The 19,917-nt window shown below is 46.7% G+C and overlaps 2 protein-coding genes across 2 annotated transcripts in view; both read right to left on the bottom strand.

Moving 5' to 3' along the window:
- Positions 1 to 4,580, bottom strand: part of LOC107293809 (lens fiber membrane intrinsic protein-like) — a gene marked incomplete at its 3' end in the record, with an annotated part of 9,454 nt that extends 4,874 nt beyond the window's left edge. The window contains exons 1-3 of the mRNA XM_015822992.1: positions 4,403 to 4,580; positions 3,216 to 3,356; positions 2,201 to 2,335 (exon numbers count right to left, since the gene is read on the bottom strand). Coding sequence (XP_015678478.1) covers positions 2,201 to 2,335; positions 3,216 to 3,356; positions 4,403 to 4,580 — 454 coding nt within the window. The remainder of the gene's footprint in view (positions 1 to 2,200; positions 2,336 to 3,215; positions 3,357 to 4,402) is intronic.
- Positions 4,581 to 10,035: 5,455 nt separating this feature from the next.
- LOC107293815 (V-type proton ATPase catalytic subunit A-like) overlaps positions 10,036 to 19,917 on the bottom strand; it is a 17,031-nt gene continuing 7,149 nt past the window's right edge. The window contains exons 6-14 of the mRNA XM_015823000.1: positions 18,644 to 18,806; positions 16,829 to 16,937; positions 15,768 to 15,890; positions 14,863 to 14,977; positions 14,480 to 14,543; positions 13,186 to 13,389; positions 12,535 to 12,629; positions 11,182 to 11,353; positions 10,036 to 10,306 (exon numbers count right to left, since the gene is read on the bottom strand). Of these exons, the coding sequence (XP_015678486.1) occupies positions 10,214 to 10,306; positions 11,182 to 11,353; positions 12,535 to 12,629; positions 13,186 to 13,389; positions 14,480 to 14,543; positions 14,863 to 14,977; positions 15,768 to 15,890; positions 16,829 to 16,937; positions 18,644 to 18,806 (1,138 nt within the window). The 3' untranslated portion in view covers positions 10,036 to 10,213. The remainder of the gene's footprint in view (positions 10,307 to 11,181; positions 11,354 to 12,534; positions 12,630 to 13,185; positions 13,390 to 14,479; positions 14,544 to 14,862; positions 14,978 to 15,767; positions 15,891 to 16,828; positions 16,938 to 18,643; positions 18,807 to 19,917) is intronic.

Below are 19,917 nucleotides of genomic sequence, written 5' to 3'. Positions count from 1 at the left end.
TCTGTATCTTAAGCCTGTCTTCTGGAGTGTTGGCTATTCCTGCCAGCTTGGTGTCGTCTGCAAATTTGATGAGTTCCCCATCTATCCCCTTGTCCAAATCGTTGATGAAGATGTTGAAGAGCACTGGGCCCAGAACAGAGCCTTGGGGCACCCCACTACACACTTCCCTCCATGTAGATGTGGTTCCATTGAGGACCACACGCTGAATCAAAGAATCACAAGACTGGAAGGGACCTTAGAGGTCTTCTAATCTAATCCACCCTCTGTCCAAGCTCATAGAATCATGGGACCTTGGAGGAGTTCTGGAGGCAAGTCGTTCCACTGGTTAATTATTTTCACTGTCAGGAAATTTCTCCTTAGTTCCAGGTTGCTTCTCTCCTTGATTAGTTTCCCGCCGTTGTTTCCTGTCCTGCCTTCTGGTGCTTTGGGGAATAGGTTGACTCCCTCTTCTTTTTAGGAACCCTTCAAATACCAGAATACTGCCACTATGTCACCCCTAGTCCTCTTTTTCATTAGGCTGATTATTTTCACCATTAGGAAGTTTCTCCTTAGTTCTAGATTGCTCCTCTTCTTGTTTAGTACTTTCCCATCCTTCTGATGTTTTGGAGAATAAGTTGACCCCCCCCCTTCTTTGGGGCAGCCCCTCAAATGCTGGAATACTGCTATCATGTCCCCCCCAGTCCTTCTTTTCTCCAGACTAGACACATCCAGCTCCTGCAACCGTTCTGCCCTCTTATGCATTTGGCCATCCTTTAAGCAAATAGAACAATACTACTGACACACAAGCATGATACACTGGATTGTACTTGTTTATTGTCTTCCCGTTGTTACATACCCAAAGCATCTTCTCTGGAGTGAAGGAGAAGGAAAAGGAACTTTGCACATGCAAAGAATGACTGAAAAAACAGATAGAGAGTCTTAGGAGGAAGGGCAGGGAATTTGCACAGCCCCACAGTTGGATTCTCACAACATACTTCATCCGGTAGAGACAATATTCTAAACTGGAATAACATTTTGTGGGTCTTGTGGAGTTGCGTGACCGCATACCCACCCAGTCTCTTAGTTTATGGTTCAATTTGCTGAGCAGTCCCAGAAGATGCGTGTATCCAGATGTTCCTTCCTTCCTGAATTGCTGTGTGAACCTGGCCACTGCACTTCATGGACTGGGGACTGTGATTTTGTGCAATAAGTGAATGTGAAAAAGTTGTGCTGCATTTCCTCAGTCTTTGTACTGGTAGTCCTTGACTTACAACAATTTGTTTAGTGACCATTTAAAGTTGAAAAAAGTGACTTTCACAGTTATGACCATTGAAACATCCCCTGTCACGTGATCAAAATTCAGACGCTTGGCAACTGGCTCGTATTGATGACGGTTACAGTGTCCTGGGGGGGGAGTGTTGTGTGATCCCCTATTGTGACCTTCTGACAAGCCAAGTCAATGGGGAATCCAGATTCATTTAACAAGCGTGTTACTAACTTAACAACTGCAATGATTCACTTAACAACAGTGACAAGAAAGGTCATAAAGTGGGGCAAAATATTTCACTTGGGCTACAGAAACTTTGGGCTTAATTGTGGAGTAAGTCGAGGACTACCTACACTGGCCTCTCGGCATTAACCAACCCACTGGGGGGAGCTGGCAGAGGAGGAAGAACATGGAGGAGGGGGCCACGTGATTGCACGGGGGGAGCGTTGGAGTCTGGCTGGATTGGACTTGAGGAAGGAGGGTGAGTCAACCACTTGTCCCGCCGGATCCACCCGTGGACAAATTTCTGCGGACAGCACAGAAGTGGAAGAGAGCTGGGGAGAGAAAGGAGAGAGGTGGTGAACGGTGGAGTTCCCAAGGACACAGTTTGTAGCCAACACAAACACATGCGCCAGCACACAGTAGAGGTAGTCCTCGCCTTCCAGCAATTCGTTTAGGGACCGTTTGAATTTGCAATGGCACCAAAAAAGTGACTTATGACCGTTTTTCACCCTTATGACTGTTGCAGCATCCCCAGGGTCACGTGATCAAAATTTAGACACTTGGCAACTGATTCATATTTATGACGGTTGCAGTGTCCTGGGGTCACGTGGTCCCTTTTTACGACTTTCTGACAAGCCAAGTCAAGGGGGAAGCCAGTTTCGCTTAACAGCTGTGTTACTAACCGAACAATGATGAGGGGAACTTCACTGCACACTCACAGAGCACCAATACCTGCTGAGAAGGTCAGGAGAACAGCGATCCAGCCCAGAATATACGACCAGGAGAAGCGCCAGTCAGCGTAGCGCTTGCCGTAGAAATTCACGGTCACGCCGGTGTAGATGGAGAGGCCCAGCAAGGCGAAGAGTCCTGGGAACAAAATGCATGATCTAAATATGGGGGAAATATCAAACTAGACTTAGGACATAGAACATAGACTAAGAGGGTTTGAAGGGACCTCGGAGGTCCAACTAAGCCCAACCGCTTAGTCAAGCAGGAGACTCTATATACCATCCTGGACAAATGGCTGTTCGGTCTCTATTTAAAAACTTCCAGTGTTGGAACACCCACAACTCCTGGAGCTGATTAATTAATTAATCCAAAGATTAATTGTTCTCACTGTCAGGAAATTCCTCCTTAGTTGTAGGCTGGGTCTCTCTTTGATTAGTATCCACCCATTACTTCTGATCCTGCCCATGTTCAAGTTTGTCAAAATTGTTCTGAATCTTCTATCTTCTATTCCTGCCAGCTTGGCATCATCTGCAAATTTGATGGGTTCCCCTTCTATCCTCTCATTTAAATAGTTTATGAAGATGTTGAAGAGTACTGGGCCCGAGACAGAACTTTGGGGTACCCCGCTGGTTACTTCCCTCCATGTAGATGTAGTTCCATTAAGGATGGCTCGTTGAGTGCAGTTAGTCACACAGTTGCAAATCCATCTTGTGATGATACTCTCTGTCCCACAAGAAGTAGGTTGTGGTCTACTTTATCAAATGCCTTATTGAAGTCCAAGTATACTATCTGCACAGCATTTTGCTGATCCACTAATTGTCAAAGAAAGCAATAAGTTTTGTCTGGAATGATCTGTTTTTGACAAACCCATGTTGGCTTCTAGTAATCACCTTGTTCATTTCTAGGTGCTCAAAAGTACACTGCTTGCCATCCCAGGACAGAGCGCTCTTTCTCAAGCTTGGCAACTTGAAGATGGGCGGACTTCAACTCCCAGAATTCCCCAGCCAGCCCCACCTACCTGCAATCAAGAGGGTGACCCCTGCAGAGCGACTGCGGGAGAAGCGGTTGGTGCCAGAGTAGGTCATCAGCTCCAGGATGATCCCGGCGAAGGAGGACAGGATGGAGATGAGCATGAAGGCTCGGGTGGCATCCCAGAAAGCTGTGTGGGGAGAGCAAGGCCTGTGGGTTCTCTCACACAACACTTAGCTTCCAGCTAAGAAAGTCAGCACAGATGGTCCTCTCTTAACGGCCAGCCACTTTGAACAACTGTTCAAAGTCATGATGGTCCTTCCCAGAGTTACTCACAACCCGGTTCCAGAGTTCTGATGGTCACAATCGTTTTTGCTTTGCTTGTTAAATGAATCGCTGCAGTTGTTAACTGAATCATGTAGTCATTAGCCAAATGCACCTTCCTTCATTGACTTTACTGGTGGCAAGCCAGCTTGAAAGATCGCAAATGGTGATCCTGTGATCCTAGGACATTGCAAGCTTTCATGGTTAAGACGGGACTAGAACTCACTGTCTCCCACTTTCTAGCCTGGTGTCTTCTCCACATGGAGAAGACACCAGGCTAGAAAGTGGGATACAGAGAGTTCTAGTACCCTCCTAATTATGAAAGCCAGTTGGGTGAATTTGGGCTCCCACCTCAGCCTAACCCACCTCTCAGGGCTGTTGTTATTGGCAAAATAGGAGGAGGAAGGTGTGTTGGATTTGTTTACTGCCTTGAGTAATTGCAGAAGTAATAAAGGTGGTATACAAATTAAATAAATAAATAAATAAACAAACAAATAAATAACTGCTGGTTGACAAGTGCCCAAATTTTGATCACATCACCATGGAACTGTGCAATAGTCGTAGGTGCGAGGATCGGTCCTAAGTCACTTTTTTCAGCATTGTAACTTTGAACAGTCACTAAATGAAGGGTTGTTAGCCAAGGACTACCTGTACAGATGCTCAGAGGATGCACTAAACCAGAGGTGTCCAACCATGGCAACTTTAAGACTTGTGGACTTCAACTCCCAGAATTCCCTAGTCTTTAAGACATGCTTTAAGACATGCTGGCTGGGGAATTCTGGGAATTGAAGTCCACGGGTCTTAAAGTTGCTATGGTTGGATAATCCTGCACTAAGCCAGCCCAAGGGACTCTTAGGAGGGTGCATTGAAAACCACCCCTGTTTTCCAGCCCCCCAAACCTGGTGTCCTCACCGAGGGTGATGGTGTGCGGGTGACATTTGCTTCCCACACAGAAGCGCCAGAGTCCTTGGTTGCTGAGGCTGCCAGAGTATCGGTATTGCATCCAAAAGTCCGTCGCTGTGGCAACAATGAGGAGGACCAGCCCGGAAACGGCGCACAGCAGGGCCCCTCCCATCCAACCGAACATCATGGACCCTGGTGGTGTTGACGCTCCGACAGGATCTCCTGTGGAAGAAGAAAGGGCTGGGGGGAATTCTGCAAACTGGAAAAATCAGCCCACTCAAGATCATTTTTTTCTTTTTCTCCTCTTGATTTTTGATGGGGTGGGGGCAACCACTGTTCTTTGGTTTTGCTGCTCATCAAAAGCTAGGAAAGAGTGGTCCAGATGGACCTTTTCTCCTTGTGTGGACTTCAATTCCCAGAATTCCCCTTAGATCCTGGCAAATTAACTCAGTGTTTCTCAACCTCAGGTTCTTTAAGATGGGTGAACTTCGACTCCCAGGATTCCCCCCTCCTGGGTGGACTTCAACTCCCAGAATCCCCCATTTGATCTGGACAGCTAGCTCGAGGTTTCTCAACCTCTGCAACTTTAAGATGTTTGTGGACTTCAACTCCCAGAATCCCCCATTTCATCTGGACAGCTAGCTCAGGGTTTCTTAATCTCGGTATCTTTAAGATATGTGGACTTCAGCTCCCAGAGTTCTCTTCAACTAGCCAGAGTTGCAGAGAATAGTGGCTAAGGGATTCTGGGAGTCAAAGTCTACCTATCCTAAAGTTATAGAGGTTGAGCCCCTGGGTAACCAGCACCCCGATTAACGATACTTTTAAACTGCACATCACCCAATCCACAATCCAAATAATTGCTGATCACGGGGAGAAATCCCTCCCTTGTTCTTTGCCAGAACAAATTTTGCACAAAGAGCACCAGAACCCTACACAGATGTTAATGTTTCTCACAGTGCCGCACTCTCATCACAGTTACAACAATAATCACATTTTCCTCACCTTTGGGAGAACAGGGTTTTCTAAATTAATGCAGTATCCCAGTCACAGAAGTTCTGCCAAGTGAAAACATACAAAGACAGGGAGAGAAATATCAAGCTGCATCGTTGTCTCCAATGGTCCCAACTCTAAAAACAAAGCACAGGCAGTCCTCGATGTACGACCACAATTTAGCCCAAAATTTCTGTTGCTAATTGAAACATTTGTTAAGTGAGTTTTGCTTTATTTTACGACCTATCTTGCCACCGTTCTTAAGGGAATCACTGCAGTTAGTAAGTTAGCAACATGACTTCCCCCTCGACTTTGCGTGTCAGAAGGTGGCAAAAGGGGATCACGTGACCCTGGGACACTGCGACCGTCGTAAATATTAACCAGATTTGCCAAGCATCCAGATTTTGATCACGTGACCCTGGGGATGCTGCAATGGTCGTAAGTATGAAAAATGGTCATAAGTCCTTTTTTTCAGTGCCGTTGTAACTTTGAATGGTCACTAAATGAACTGTTGTAAGTTCAGTATTACCTGTAATGTTGCTTTCAAGACAAGGTGTTAAGGTTGGTTTACTTTAACTCTGGCGAGATTTTTGAGCTTTAACAAAACACACAAGCATAGTCATTTGGGGTAGTATATGTGGTGCAATGTGGTGCAAATTTAAACAATGGATTAATCTAATGGTCTAGTTTAAGTGGTTTATGCGCCCAGCTGTCCTGCTAGGGCTACAAAAATCACCCAAATGAAAAGTGGAAACTAATTCGTGCAGAGGAATTTACTGGACCAGCTTTAAAATTGGAAAAGCGCCATTGTGCAAAATAGTGTTTCTCAATTTTGGCGACTTGAAGACCTGTGGACTTCAACTTCCAGAATTCCCCAGCCAGCAAAGAATTCTGGGAGTTAAAGTCCACACATCTGCAAGTTACCAAGGTGGAGACTCAGTGGTCTAAAAGTAAGAAAACCCCCAAGCTCAGAAAGCACCAAGGACCCCACAATTCAACCCTGAGTATATTGATACGTTCCTGTTCTGAACATCTCACCGCCTTAAAAAACTTCTTTATTCAGACGGGGGGGTTTGTGCTAAAAATACGGTTTCACACATCACTCTAAAGCCAGTGCTTCCTAAACTTGGGTAAATGATCCAAAATTGGACAAAAGTGGGTGTTTTAGTTAATTATAGAAACCCAATCACAATCTGGAGATTTAAAGGAGAACTTTCTGATCAGCAGTTTGGGGGTAACGAAGGAAAAGGTTTGGGAAGCCCTGATCTAAGTGGCTTGCTTGGTTTTAGCTTAGAGCCGGGGTCTCCAACCGTGGCAACTTTAAAGCCTGTGGACTTCAACTCCCAGAATTCCCCAGCCAGCACAATTGGCTGGGGAATTCTGGGAGTTGAAGTCCACAGATCTTAAAGTTGCCAAGGTTGGAGACCCCGGCTTAGAGTGTCGTAGTTTATAATACAATGATGGCTTAGAGCAACATGAAGCCCCCTTGGTGTGAGCGAAGCCTTCCCGATTTCCGCCCAAGTCTCCCTTTCTCTCACTTACCTTCAGTAGCCGATCAAGGGACCAACCATGGTCCGAGATAGAAGCCCGTTACGAGTGCTCGAGTCCCCCCCGATGCCTCTGGCTTTCTCTTCCATGCGCCTTTCGCCCACAGCAGCAGCAGCAGCAGCAGCCAATTTCAGGCGAAAACACTGAGGGCCAGCCACTTTTATAGAGCCCTTTGTGCAGCACATTGTCAGCCAGGTGACATGGCCGACAATGGGGCAGAAGCCTCTGGCACCCACCCGTTGCCAAGCATCCCCTCTCTCCTCCCGGGGTTTTGCTGATGCAGGAGGCACAATAAATGGAACCGCGGCCGGAGTCAATGGAGCCAGCAAATCCCCTGATCCCTAAGAGAGATCACAGATTGCATTGTTCGGGACTGCGGGTCCCATCCCTGAGCTGAGAGCTGACATGTCACTCACACAAACACACACACACACACACACACACACACACACACACACACACCATGGCCATGAAATCCACTCCTGGAAATACAGGCAGTCCTTGACTTAAAACAGTTCATTTCAAAGTTACAATGGCACTGGAAAAAAGGGACTTAGGACTGATGCACACAAATTTTATTTATTTATTACATTTATATGCATATGAACTTCATCCGTAAATACAGGCAGCCCTCAACTTACAACGGTTTGTTTAATGACCATTTAAAATTACAGCGGCACTGAAAAAAAGGATTCAGGACTGTTTTCCACAGTTATGACCATTGCAGCATCCCCCAGGGTCGCGTGATCGAAATTCAGACGCTTGGCAACCGGTTCGTATTTATGACGGTCGCCGTGTCCTGGGGGGGTCACGTGATCCCCTTTTGGGTCCTTCCGACAAGCAGAGTCAGTGGGGAAGCCAGATTCGCTTAACAACCTGATTACTAACTTATCGACTGCAGCGGTTCCCTTGACAACTATGACAAGAAGAGTCGTAAAATGGGGCAAAACTCACTTAACAAATATTTCAATTTCAACAGAAATTTTGGGCTTAATTGTGGTCGTAAGTCGAGGGCTACCTGTGTGCAGCTCCTGGTTTGCCCACTCCACCTCTAAATTGCAAAGCTTGTTGGAAGGGGGACAATGGGATGTTGGTTCATACAGAGACCCTGTGTCATGCCTCCGTCCGAGCCTGACTCTGAGGACGACATGGAGTTCCCTGTTGAGGCCCAGGAGGGGGTGTCTGTGGCTTCGGAGGACTGTGGGGAGGAACAGGCTGAAGCAGGCCAGGGCCCTTCAAGTTTGGAACAGGAAAGGCAGAGCTCAGGTGAGGAGCAAGGCCCCTCCCCACCTAATCCCAGAGCAAGGAGAGCAGAGAGGAGGAGGGAACAACGGAGGCAGGCTCACTTGCTCGGGAGGAGAGCGTCACGCCCTACTTTACAAGGCACACCTGGGGAGTAGGCATTTAAGGAGACGCTGTGGGGTGGGGCATTTGCCGGGAACAAACGTGAACTCTTGTGATGTGAGCTCTTGTACCTGGACTCTTTGTATCTTGGATCAAGTTTGTTTCCTGCTGAGTTCCCCTTGCTGTCCTCAGTTTTGCAGTTTGCAGATTACAGGGCAAGATGGGCGTTGGAAAGATCATACTTCGTTTGTTATCTGTTTTACTTTAAAGAACTGTTGAACTCCGTTGACTGTTTTATTGAACTTGTGCCAGCATAGGTGGGGGCTGTTGGGTGAACGTTGGCAGTGCTTACAAAGACAATTATTCTGACCAGCTAATTGCTTTGCCTCCGTTCAGGGCCCTGGGTCATCACACCCTGAGAAGGGAATCACCCAGCACCCCATCAGGCCAGCCACAGTAAAGGACAGGAAAATGGCACATTTTGGGTGAAAGAGGAGGAGGTCAAAGGATGGATCTTGCAGAGACACAGCGGGATCCTTCCACCGGGAGAAGCAAGGGGGTCCTTGACTTACGACCACAGTTGGGACCGGGATTTCTGTTGCTAAGTAAGGGGGTCGTTAAGTGAGTCGTGCCCAATTTTACGACCTTTTGTGCCACAGCTGTTAAGCAAATCCATAATCGAACCCAAAATTTATGTTGCTTGAGAAAATTGGTAACTGAGTTTTGCTTCATTTTACGATCTTTCTTGCCACAGCTGTTAAGCGAATCTCTGCAGTTGTTAAGTTAGTCACACAGTTGTTAAGTGAATCTGGCTTCCCCCATTGACTTTGCTGGTCAGGTCACAAAAGGGGATTGCGTGACCCAGGGACACAAATGTCCGAATTTTGATCCTGTGACTACGGGGATGCTGCAGCGGTCACAACTGTGAAAAATAGTCATATTTTCTGGTGCCATTGTAGCTTTAAATGATCATTAAACGAACTGTTGTAAGTTGAGGACTACCTGTATTTATTAATGAACTTTATATGCATATACCTTTAATAAATAAAGCTTGTGTGCATCTCTCTCTCTCTGTCTATACAAACAACTTCCAGAGCAGTCCTAGCAGGATCCCTGCTGCTTTTCCGAGTCCAACTCAGATGAGTTATGATGTTGATGGACCTTTCATCCAAGGCAGAAAGATCCATTTCTTTCTATTTTTCCCCCCAAAACCAATCAGCACAGGATTAACAGCAAGAACACTCATTATTTTAACCCAATTTGGAATTTTGCTGGAATGGCTGTTTCTCTTTCTCTGGAGCTGGAAATCAGCTGGGCCTGTTTTAAATCTTTTGTCCATAGGAATATCAGCAGGGAGATATGCCTCCTGCTGGAAGTTAAAAAGTGCATGGTGCATTTTTTAAATTAAATGAAATACATGGTGTATTTAAGGAAGCAGTGAGAAGGGAGGGAGGGAGGGAGNAGAAAGAAAGAAAGATTTAAAAAACACAATACTGGTTAAGGACTATTTTTTAGTACTGTCATAACTGGTACAGGGAAAGAAAGGAAAAAGCTGGGAAGAGAGAGAGGAATTAAGGGAGGGAGGGAGGGAGGGAAGGAAGGGAGGAAGGGAGAAAGGGAAGGAAGGAAGGAAGGAAGGAAGGAAGGAAGGAAGGAAGGAAGGAAGGAAGGAAGGGAGGGAGGGAGGGAGGGAGGGCCTCCCCTGGCACTCTTATGTTATTACGCAAAAATAAAGAACAATAAACAAATCAAACGATTTATTCAAGAGGTGCTAATCCTGGAATTCTGCATCAGTAAAATAGAACAATTGGCCTTGAACACTTTGGCTAGCAATGTGCAAACTCCCAAACGTTGCAGAAGGCAGTCAACCATCTCCTTAAAGATCCAGCCCGGAAGAAGAAGCTCCGAAGCAGGTTTGACGGGAAACCTTTCCCAGGATCAGTCCTCCAAGTTACGGAAGGCGTTCTGCATCTCCTCATTCAGCTGGGCATAGCAGGCTTTTATCTTGGCCTCGCCATCCTTTCCTGGATCCTACACAGAATACGGAATAACAGATTTGGAAGGGGCCTCGGAGGTCTTCTAGTCCAACCCCCTGCCCAAGCAAGAGACCCTCTACTCTCTCTCTCTCTCTCTCTCTCTCTCTCTCTCTCTCTCTCTCTCTCTCTCTCCCATTCTCACCGTCATCTATGGTGATCTATCTAGCACCTATCCAGATCTATTTATCCATCGATCCATCCATCCATCACATTTATATGCCTCTCATCTTGTGATTTGATTAGCTTAGCTAATTAGATTAACTACATCCCTGTTAATGTTTAGAACATCAAATCAGAGGGCTGGAAGGGACCTTTGAGGTCTTCCAGTCCAGCCCCTGCTCAAGCAGGACACCTTATTGCATGCCAAATGGCTGTCCAGTCTCTTCTTCAAAACCTCATGATGGAGCACCACCACTCTGAGAGAAAGGCTGATATCTATCTATCATCTATCTATCTATCTATCTATCTATCTATCTATCTATCTATCTATCTATCTATCTATCTATCTATCTATCTATCTATCTATCTATCCATCCATCCATCCATCCATCCATCCATCCATCCATCCATCCATCCATCAATCCATCTCATAGAATCATAGGGAGGGGAGGGACTTTGGAGGTCTTCTAGTCCAACCCCCTGCCCAAGCAAGAGACCCTCTACCATCCTGGACAAATGGCTGTCCAATCTCTTGAAAACCTGCAGTGATGGAGCCCCCGCAACTTCTGAAGGCAAGTCTCTTGGTTGGGATGCAGGGGGAAATAAAAAAAGGTCCTTTTAGTGTGTTGTTCAAATATTGCTGTGATTAATTATTCTCGCTATCAGGAAATTCCCCCTTAGTTCTGGGTTGAACCTCTCCCTCCCCCTCACCTGGAACTTCATGGAGCTGAGCTTGTACATGATGTCGGCCAGGTTCTCCCGTATGATGGCCCAGGTGATCTTGTGCTCAGATTGGGCTGTCGACTCCACGGCATGGCGGGCCAGCTCATAAAAACCGATCATGTTCTGCAGCATGCCCACTGTCTTGTAGAAAGGGCAGAACCTGAAGCAGCAAAGACCCAACAGATCCTAGCACACTCAGCCCACCTGGCCCTTCCTCGGAGAGCTCTGGGACACTCACTGCCCCCGGAACATCCTCCTCAGCTCTCCAGGGAGGGGGGGGGAAATCAGATTTTTCTCTTGTATTGTTTTCCTACAGAAAAGAGAAGGTGAAGAAAAATTCCAAGGGGGAGGGAGAGTAGATAGACCCTCTCAATTTATTAAAGATTATATACCTGGCCCACCAGGATGGGAAGTCAGGGAATTTTGGGGGTCCCATCGATCAGGGATGTCTATCTGTGGAGCCACCAAAAAGGGCCTTCTCGGTGGTGGCCCCTTCTCTATGGAGCATCATTCCTCCAGAGGTTTGGAGGTGGCCCCCATCACGTCGGTTTCCCAAAAGGGCCTAAAGCTGCGTTTTCGTCCGTGGTCCTAGGGACCCCGAATGCAGATGGCGCCGATAAAGTGGTTGATCTGACTGGGGGGGGAGGCTGCTGCCACAGCCGGAGGGGGGAGGTTAATGGAGTTTTATGCTGCGACTTTTAATGTTGTCAGGAACCTGAGGTCACCTGTTTGTGAACTGGGCAGCCATATACATTTGTTTCATAAATAGATACAGGTAGTCCTTGACTTACAACAGTTCGTTTAGTGACCATTTGTAGATACAATGGCACTGAAAAAACTGACTTATGACCATTTTTCACGTAATGACCATTACAGCATCCCCAGGGTCACGTGATCAAAATTTGGACGCTTGGCAACTGGCATGTACTTATGACGGTCGGAGTGTCCCGGGGTCATGTGATCCCCTTTTGTGACCTTCTGACAAGCAAAGTCAACGGGGAAGCCAGATTCACTTAACAACCATGTTGCTAACTTAACAACTGCAGTGATTCATTTAATAACTGGTACAAGGAAGATTGCAAAACGGGGCAAAATTCACTCAACAAATCTCTCACTTAGCAACAGAAATCTGGGGTTCAATCGTGGTCGTACGTTGACGACTACCCGTCCTAACAATGACACACAGCCATGCAGTTTGTGGCTCGCTGCAGGGAGTGCCCCAGGGCTGCACTGAAACCCAAAGAGGGCCCCGCGGACTTCACAAGCGTCCTTGAGGAGATCTGCCCTGTAGGGAAGGATTGAGCTGTGAAGTTGTGAGGTTGTGAGCAGCCCTCGCATTACCTGTCGTAGGAAGAGTAGCCATTTTGCTGCAAAAAGTCGTCTTTGATCAGCTTGGCTACCTCCAGGGTGATCTTGTCGGTTTCAGCCAGAGATGCCTGAGCAATGCAAAATTGAAGAGAGGGTGTGTATGTGTGGAAAGAGCACCAGAACAAAGGAAGGCACAAGGGAAGGCAAACTTTGGGCTCTGCCTCAGGAAGGTTCACCTTCAGAGGAGAAAATTTGTAGCTTGGGGTGAAAACTCTGGAGTCCTTGGTGCTCTCTGAGCTAAGTGGTTTTCTTGCAGATGTTTCAAAACCGAACTAGGTAACATCATCAGTGCTGGAAGGGAGGGGGTTTTGTGGAGAGGAGGAGGAGGAGGAGGAGGAGGAGGACTGTAGGCTCCTGGTGCTCTGAGCTTGGTGGTTTTCTTGCAGATGTTTCATTACCCAACTAGGTAACATCATCAGTGCTAGAAGGGAATGGGGTTTGTAGGGAGGAGGAGCAGCAGCAGGAGCACCTAAAAATGTTGGTGGGATGTGGTTTTCTCCTTGGCGGATCCTTGATTACAGTATTGTTTTCTCTTTATTTGTCTCCCACTTAAGTAGGGGGTGGACTAGATAGAAGACCTCCAAGGTCCCTTTTACGGTATTCTATGATTGACACGCATCCTACCTTTCCCACCAGCTGGACAATCTCAGCCAGGTCCTCCTCCTCCTGCAGGATCTCCTTGGCCTTGGTCCGCAGGGAGATGAATTCCGGGAAGAGCCTCTCGTAGTGCTCGTCCAGGGCCCGCGTGTATTTGCTGTAGCTGATCAGCCAGTTCACGGAGGGGAAATGCTTCCGCTGAGCCAGCTTCTTGTCCAGGCCCCAGAAGACCTGGGTTTGGGGCAGAAAGGAAAATCTGACGCAAATTTTATTTTATTTTATTTTATTATTTTATTTTATATTTTATTTTATTTTATCATTTTATTTTATTTATCATCTTATTTTAATTTTATTGTTTATTTTATTTTATATTACATTATTTTATTTTGAAATTTTATATAGGAGCTGTGGTGGTGGTGCAGTGATTAAAGTGCAGTTACTGCAGGCTGACTCTGTCCACTGTCAGAAGTTCGATCCTGACCAGCTCAAGGTTGACTCAGCCTTCCATCCTTCTGAGGTCAGTAAAATGAGGACCCAGAGTGTTGAGGAGGGGGGCAACATGCTGACCTTTGTAAACTGCTCAGAGAGGGCCGTAAAGTGCTATGGAGCAGTGTATAAGTCTAAATGCTACTGTTATTATATGGCTGCCCAAATCATTCACAGTGACTTCAGACAGCTTACAAAAGTAAAACCCCGAATACAAAAAACCCTGATAACCCCCCCGGTGACAACCATCAAACCCGCCACTTGGTGGGCTCTGTATCCCCCTGGCTCCCAGGCCTGCTGGCAGAACCATGTTTTTAGGGCCTTTCAAAACAGAGTCAAGATGGGGGCCTGTCTTATCTCCACAAGGATGACGTTCCACAGGGAGGGAACCACCATGGAGAAGGTCCTTCTTCTGGGTCCCACCAGTAGGGCCTCCTAAAGGGAGGGGACTCGTAACATCCCCTGTCTCCCCACTCTGGTGGGTGACTGAGAAAAGACGGTCTTTCAACTCTAACCTGGCCTTAAGTCATGGAGGGCTTTGAAGGTGACAAGCAGCACCTTGAATTGGACCCGGAAGCGAATCAGCAGCCAGCGCAGCTCCCGCAAGAGAGGTGACATGTGTGCAATTCTAGACTTGCAAAAAACCATGCGGGCCACTGCATTTTGAACTGATTGAAGCTTCCGGATACTCTCCAAGGGCAGCCCCATGTAGAGAGCATTGCAGCAGTCAAGACAGGAGAGCGTGGATTTGTTTGCTGTGGGATTGCTGGTCCAGGAAAGGGGTTGGGTGTTCCAGTGAGCGCTAAGGATGCGGAAGCAGTGAAACACTACTCACCTGGACAATCCCCAGGGTTGCAGAGGTCACTGGATCTGAGAAATCCCCACCAGGAGGGGACACCCTACAAGAAACAGGCACAGGAAAGCTGGTCAAACGCATAAATCTCAAATATTTGCACACCTCAGTTCAGCCAGAGGTGATTTCTCCTCCCACGAACAGCTGAAGTTTGTTTACAAAGCTTTCCCGTCACCAGCAATCAAGGTCTTGATGAAAACATTGACAGATTTCTACAAAGCCCATGATTGGCTTGCAAAATAAAGAGATCTGATGTTAAAAGATCTTTAATGGCTCAGAAAGCTTTCCTATAAAGGCTGCTGTTGACGTGGTTTTTGCACAGCCTCCCTCCAGCAAGAGACAGGAAAGGGAATCTGGCAACTTACGCGCCAACGATGCTGACGCTGCCCTCTCGCTCGGGACTGCCCAGGCACTTGACCCGGCCGGCCCGTTCGTAGAAGGACGCCAAGCGGGCGCCCAGGTAGGCCGGGTACCCACTGTCTGCAAAGAAAAAGAGAGTGTTCATCTCTCGTGGCTTGGAAAAAATTGTGAAAGTTGAGAAGGGAATGAAGACGCAGAAAGATCCATTTCTTCTGAATGGGGTTCTCAACCTGGACGACTTTAAGACTGGTGGACTTTGACTCCCAGAATCCCCCATTGCATCTTGGAAACCTAGATCAATGTTTCTCTATCTCAGCATCTTTAAGATATGTGGATTTCAACTCCCAGTATCCCCCATGTGTTCAAAGGGAAGGCCAGGAACTGGGTATATTTAGTCCAGGGGTCTCCAACCTTGGCAACTTTAAGGCTTGTGGACTTCAACTCCCAGAATTCCCCAGCCAGCATGGGGAATTAAAGTTGCCAAGTCTGGAGTCCTCTGGCCTAGCTATTGAAAAGAACGATTAGGAGTGATATGATAGCAGCCTTCCAATATTTGAGGGGCTGCCACAAAGAAGAGGGGGGTCAAGCTATTCTCCAAAGCACCAGAGGGCAGGACGAGAAGCAACGGATGGAAACTAATCAAGGAGAGAAGCAACCTGGAATTAAGGAAGAACTTCCTGACAGTGAGGAACAATTAACCAGTGGAACGGCTTCCCTCCAGAAGTTGTGGGTGCTCCAACACTGGAGATTTTCAAACAAGAGACTTGACAGCTATTTGTCTGTGATGGTATAACAGGGGGTTGGTCTAGATGACCTCCAAGGTCCCTTTCAACTTTGCTATTATGCCCAAATATCAGCCATGGTTGAGAAATACTGATTAAGAAATCAAAGAAAAGTAAGAAAAATCAACCTGCAGGCATTTCAGCCAAACGTCCAGAAATCTCGCGAAGGGCTTCCGCCCAGCGGGAGGTGGAATCAGCCATCATGCTAACGTGGTATCCCATGTCCCGGAAATATTCCGAGAGGGTGATTCCTGGGGAGAGAAAAAGAGGAAGGGGGAAAAAAGAAAGAAAGGATTACAGGAAGTTTCCAAAACAAATTAAAGAGGCTTTGTTTGTCCCTTCCTACCTTTGTGTGCTGTGATTTTATCAAAAGAGACATGAGTGCAAATCCTGGAAAGGGAGACCACTTGCTCCCTTTGTGACATTGGCCGTCTTGACAGCGGCATCTGGCTATCCTTGGCTGAAAAAGTTATTGATATTTGGGCAGGAATATTAATCACCTGAAAATTTCGGAGTGATACAAATAGTCCTTGACATACAAACATTCATTTAATGACTGTTCATGGTTACAACAGCACTGAAAAAAGTCGCGACCGGTCCTCACACCTGCGACCGACACACCATGCCTGCGGCCGCATGATCAAAATTCAGGCCCAGATTTAGGAGAGTTGTAATGTCCCAGGATCACCTGATCGCCATTTGCAGCTTCCCAGGCAGCTTCCGACAAGCGAAGTAAATTGAGGGTTTGCAGAACAAGTGGAGTGATTTGCTTAATAACCATGGAAAAAAGGCCGTAAAATTGGGCCTGACCCACTTAACAACCCCCTTGCTTAACAACAGAAATTCTGGCCCCAGTTGCGGGGGTAAGTAAGCCATTTTTTTCAGTGCCACCATAAACACTGAACGGCCACTGAACGAATGGGTGCAACTCAGGGACTCTCTATAATTCACTGTGGGAATTCAGCCTTAACCACCGTTTTGCTTTCTTAATCTGGCTTTAGGGTTTAGCAGTGGGGCATCTGTGGGGTACCAACTCTGATCCAAAGAGAATCTTTTAGCAAAAACAATGCAGTTCTTAAGTCATTTAATTTTTAAATTATAAAAATTGCTTTGGAAGCCCTTATTGTGGCTGTGGCTGTGGTTCTCAGGGGGGGGGGAGAATGGGGGGTGGCATGAAAAAGCCCCTCACCGGTGTAAATGGAGGCTTCCCGAGCAGCCACGGGCATGTTGGATGTATTGGCCACCAGCGAGGTCCTCTTCATGATGGTCTCCGTCTTCCCATCTACTTCCATGGTGAGCTAAGAGGGTGAGAGCAGAATCATGGGAAATGGGGGAGAGATTGGGATGGGGGGGGGAGTAAAGGGAGGTAGGGCCAAAGAAAGCCTTGAGGAGCACCGTGGCTTACTGCAGTATTTCTCAGCCTGAGCCATTTTAAGACATGTGGACTTCAACTCCCAGAATTCCCTAGCCAGCATTCCCTGCAACTCTGGGAAGTTGAAGGGAACTCTGGGAGCTGAAGTCCACCCATTTAAAGATGCAGGGATTGAGAAACTTTCTGAGCTAACTTTCCAAAATTGAAGCAGGGGGTGGGATATTCTGGGGAAAAAATATTCTGGGAGTTGAAGTCCATCTATTATGGATTTATATGCTGTCCCTAGGATGATCACAAATAAAAATTGGGATCATGACATTCTGGTCTCCAAATACTTTGCGTATCTTTCCTAAAGACAAAAATAATTATAACAGACTAACAGACTGAGGCAGGAAACCTATAGCATTTCAGACAAATTGTTGTCCAGTCTCTTCTTAAAAATTTCCAGTGTTGGAGCATTCACAGCTTCTGGAGGCAGGTAGTTCCACTGATTAATTGTTCTCACTGTCAGAAATTCCTCCTTAGTTCCAGGTTGATTCTCTTCTTGATTAGTTTCCATCTGTTGTTTTTTGTCTTGCCTTTGGAGAAGAGGTAGACACCCTCTTCTTCTTTGTGCCAGCCTCTCAAGTAGTGGCAGTCAGTTATCATGTCCCCCCCCCCCAGTCCTTCTCTTCATTAAACTAGACATATCCATTTCCTGCAATCGTTCTTCATAGATTCTAGCTTCCAGGCCCCTAATCATCTTTGTTGCTCTGCACTCTTCCCAGAGTCTCAATGTCTTTTTTACATTGTGGTGACCAAAACTGGACGCAATATTCCAAGTGTGGCCTTATCAAGGCATTATAAAATGTTATTTTAAAATACCACATTATCTTGATTCTGTATGATTTTTGAAGCTGATCTAGGAATAGAATAGAATAGAATAGAATAGAATAGAATAGAATAGAATAGAATAGAATAGAATAGAATAGAATAGGAGCTGGAAGGGATCTTGGAGGTCTTCTAGTCCAGCCCCCTGCTCAAGCAGGAGAACCTTTACCATTTCAGACAAATGGCTGTCCAGTCTCTTCTTAAAGACATCCAGTGATGGAGCACGCACGATTTCTGGTTGCAAGCTGTTCCACTGGTTAATTGTCCTCACTGTTATGAAGTTTCTCCTTAATTCCAGGTTGCTTTTCTCTTTGGTCAGTTTCCAACCATTGTTTCTCGTCCTTCCCTCTTGTGCTTTGGAGAATAATTTGACCCCCTCTGCCTTGTGGCAGCCCCTCAAATATTGGAATAATTGCTATCATGTCTCCCCTAGTCCTTCTTTTCTCTAGACTGGCCAAACCCAAGTCCCGCAGCCATTCTTCGTATATTTTAGCCTCCAGGCCTTGGATCATCTTAGTTGCTCTTCTCTGCACTTTTTCCAAAGTCTCAACATCTTTTTTGTGATATGGTGACCAAAATTGGCTGCAGTATTCCAGGTGTGGCCTCACTAGGGCTTTATAAAGCGGTACTAATACTTCACATCTTCCCATTTCCTTCCAGATCATTATCCACCATTGCCATCAAGGAAAAGGGGGTCCTCCAGATCTTTGCACCCAGATGAAGAGCAACAGTGGTTCTGGCTGGTGTCCTTGCCATCCTCACCTCGGGAAAGTCCCTGAGCACCTCCGACATTTCGTTCCCGCGCTCTCCGCATCCCACGTAGATGATGACATCACTGTTGGAGTACTTGGACAGAGACTGGGAGATGACCGTCTTCCCACATCCAAAGGCACCTGGAATGGCTGTGGTGCCACCTTGGACACACCTGGAAGGGGAGGGCAGAAGGAGAGACCCCCTCCCAGTCAACTCGTCATGAGTGCCTCAGAGAGGTTTCAGCCAAAGTGATGAGACAAGGATTGAATTCACCCAACCATTGAACCATAAAGAACCAACCACACCCTTGGACAAAGGAATCCAGTTTCTCCTGCAAATAGGATTAATTGGATAAACCATGGTTAATTCAACCAGTGGGAAGTGGCCCTTCTGAGACAGTGGCTGAATTTCTAAGTGCTTCCTATGGTACAGGTTGTCCTTGACTTAAATCCATTCATTTAGTGACCGTTCAAATTACAACAGCACTGAAAAAAGGGACTTATGACCGTTTTTCACACTTACGATCATTGCAGCATCCCCATGGTCATGTGGTCAAAATTCAGATGCTTGCCAACTGGTTCGTATTTATGATGGTCGCAGTGTCCCAGGGTCACGTGACCCCCTTTTGCGACCTTCCCTTCCAGCTCTATTCTACTCTACTCTACTCTAATCTACTCTACTCTACTCTATTCTCCTAACAACTAAACAACCCCAGTGAAACTGAATGGAAAATTAGGTTTGGTCAGTGATGACTCACTTAATGAATGCATCGCTTAGCAACCAAAATTCCAGTCCCAATTGTGGTCATAAATTGAGGACTACTTGCATAACTTTAGAATTTCTTGCAAATTTAGCAATCGGGGTTTGATTTGAAGTCATCCCTTGTGGAAGCCATGTCAGAAAAAGAATCTTGAAAAACAGGGGTGGGCAACTGTGGCCCCTTTATGACCTCTGGACCAACTCCCAGAATTCCCAAGCACAGTAGAGTTCAGAGTTGAAGCAGAGTTGAAGTCCACAGGTCGTAAAGGGGTCACAGTTGCCCACCTGTCGAAGAGGGATCAGCAACCTTCCCTTTCTTACAAAAATGCCCTTGACGTGATGGCCCGTTGCCTGGAGGCCGTAAGGGTCTGGATGGGGAGGAACAGACTCAGACTCAACCCTTCCAAGACCGAGTGGCTGTGGATGCCAGCGCCTCGGCATAGTCAGCTGATCCCATCGCTGACTATAGGGGGCGAAACTCTGGCCCCCTCAGAGAAGGCACGCAACTTGGGAGTCCTCCTGGA

The sequence above is a fragment of the Protobothrops mucrosquamatus genome, unplaced genomic scaffold (genome assembly GCF_001527695.2).
Source record: "Protobothrops mucrosquamatus isolate PMUCROS unplaced genomic scaffold, P.Mucros_1.0 scaffold1737, whole genome shotgun sequence".
NCBI classification, from domain to species: domain Eukaryota; kingdom Metazoa; phylum Chordata; class Lepidosauria; order Squamata; family Viperidae; genus Protobothrops; species Protobothrops mucrosquamatus.
Note: the sequence above shows the minus strand (reverse complement) of the source record. Positions and strands in the feature narration are given on the sequence as shown.